This window comes from Cynoglossus semilaevis, chromosome 12 (genome assembly GCF_000523025.1).
Source record: "Cynoglossus semilaevis isolate Cse_v1.0 chromosome 12, Cse_v1.0, whole genome shotgun sequence".
Classification (NCBI taxonomy): domain Eukaryota; kingdom Metazoa; phylum Chordata; class Actinopteri; order Pleuronectiformes; family Cynoglossidae; genus Cynoglossus; species Cynoglossus semilaevis.
The window spans coordinates 17,064,387-17,066,780 of NC_024318.1; the positions used below are offsets into that span (position 1 = coordinate 17,064,387).

General features: G+C 36.2%; 1 protein-coding gene across 1 annotated transcript in view; it reads left to right on the forward strand.

Annotated features, from left to right (window-relative positions):
• nvl (nuclear VCP like) overlaps positions 1-2,394 on the forward strand; it is a 28,316-nt gene that overhangs the window by 580 nt on the left and 25,342 nt on the right. Inside the window, exons 2-4 of the mRNA XM_008322544.3 lie at positions 85-159; positions 1,176-1,246; positions 1,726-1,778. Coding sequence (XP_008320766.1) covers positions 94-159; positions 1,176-1,246; positions 1,726-1,778 — 190 coding nt within the window. The 5' untranslated portion in view covers positions 85-93. The remainder of the gene's footprint in view (positions 1-84; positions 160-1,175; positions 1,247-1,725; positions 1,779-2,394) is intronic.

The following is a 2,394-nucleotide window of genomic DNA, read 5'->3' on the forward strand; positions in this document are numbered from 1 at the left end:
CACCTGACCACCACTGTTTACATGTTGTTTTTACCTCAGCATGAGGTGTGTGTACTAATGTGTGTGCTGTATGTCCTCCTGCAGGTTCACTGAATGGCAGAAATGAAGAACAAAGGTGGTGGCTGTCCACATCGTAGGCTCAGACAGAGAGTGGAGCAGGTTAGAATCTGTATCTGTGTAATAGTCACTATCTGAAATCAGATGATTCCGTGAGGATTAAAGCAGCAGAGATAAACAAGAATATTTAAGTATTTATTAAAATAAAAAAAAAAACCCTCAACTTTGGGTGTTTCCAAAGTTGTCAAACAAAGACAACAGGCCAATGTCATCATTTGTATGAATTAGAGTTCATTACTATAATGTACCTGAGTTGGAACAGTGGTAATCGTAGGACAAAGCTAATATTGGAAAGTTAGGAATTCATTTAAGGCTGTGGTTCTCAATTAGTTTCTGTCATGCCCCCCCTCCACCTCCCCCTTGGGGACAGAAATGTCTCCACGCCCCCTCCCCGACACACACCCCTGCGAAATACTGTTGAGAACCTGATAACTGTATGTTTTTATCTGTACAAACCACTGTATTAGTTGCTGCCACCTAGTGGCTGGAGGCTTGTTATCCTTCCAGTATTACAGCAGTCGTACACTTGTTCACAGAGCACTTTTCACCCTGGTTTCCATCTTGGCTTATCAGTGAGAAAAGACTTTGGCCCAGCAATGTAAATAGTACCCTTGATTGGTCAACTTCAGCTTTAAAGAAACTCTGATGCAGGCTCTGTTTTTTTCCTTTCTATCCTCCATGGTAACTGGTTTACTAATATTTTTGGTTGATTGAACTTGAACTCGTACATTTTGTCTGAGGTAATGTTTAGTTAATCTTAAACAAGTAATTAAGTAAAGTTAAATATAGAAACTCTGCATATAGATGCTGGCATGAAATAAAAGACCCTCCGATGATACGGGTGGATTTTGATGATTTAATATTGATTTAATATTTAATGCACAGCAGCACCAAAGATAGCAAAAAATAGGGCATTGTATCCTACAAAAAAAACTCTGCTTCTATACATGTTTACATATTACTGCCTCTGCTATACTTAGTATTCTATTTGGAAAGCAAATTGTAATTAGTCACTCATATCACACTCGCATCTTAATTCCTCATGTTGTATTTTTCAGTCTTTGGCATCCTGCCCCAGTGATTATGTCGACCTTCATGAAATTGCCCTGCAACTACAGAAGCAGTACAGGCAAGTTTTATTAAAATTCAGTCTTGGTCTGGTTTACATTTAACTCCAGTCCGTTTCTATCTATTTGCAGTATGGTTAAAAAAAATGGTCCTGAAATTTTCAATTCAAGATTTGTTTATACTCTTCTGAGCATAAAGCTACATTTTCCCAAAATCTCTTATTTAATTATGGTTATAATAGTGGCCACATACATTCCCAGATTGTTTGTTATGTATTAAAACCATGTTAACTAATCATACTATTACTTTTTTTCTAGGTCATTGAATAACTTAACCCATATATTTTATTAATAATCAATATGTTCTTTTTATTATTTATTTTTATTTTATTTAAGTTATATTATTGGAGCTTCTAAAACTTTGTACTGTAGCGCTCTTGTAGATAATTGTTTAACATTGGTGCAAAACACAAAACAAGAATTGGGTGTACTTAAAAAAAAAAGAGTAATAATGATGGTTAATATAACAATGTGTTTTCAGGATGGAGTATGGCAGAAGAAGCCAGATAGCGTTCAGGATTCAAGTAGAAAAAAGTAAGTTGTTAAAGCACTGATAGCTTGTCTTATCAAAAACAACGTTTGGTCATTAAAATCCTCTATATGTCTGCTACATCAGAAGGCCAAATTTTCTTGTACTCTCCCAACCAATAGTGCACAGGTGCCAAACTCAGGTCAGAAGGCCACATTTGGCCCGCGGTATAAATATTTTTAGCCCGCGAGATCATATCAAATGTGTATATGAGCTGGCCCCGCCAATATATAGCCGCTATATTTGTAGTATTAGTGACTATTTTTGCTTGTTTTGTTTTTGGCCTGTGACGAAAACATAAAGGCCCTGAAAGGCTACAGATAATAATACATTTTATTTCATAGGTGCCTTTCTGTCACCCAAGGACACCTTACAGTGAATACAAAGATAACAACACAGCATTAAAAAAACAATAAAACATTAAGAACAAGTTAAAATACAGCAGTGAAATATCAGATGGAGAAGGCAATTTTAAACAGATGAGTTTTAAGTGCAGATTTGAATTGTGGGAGTGAATTGATGTTCCTCAAGACGGGGGGGTAGAGAGTTCCAGAGCTGGGGAGCAGAGCGACTTATAATCATTGGGTTGTCAATATTATTTCACATTTTACATAATTCAAA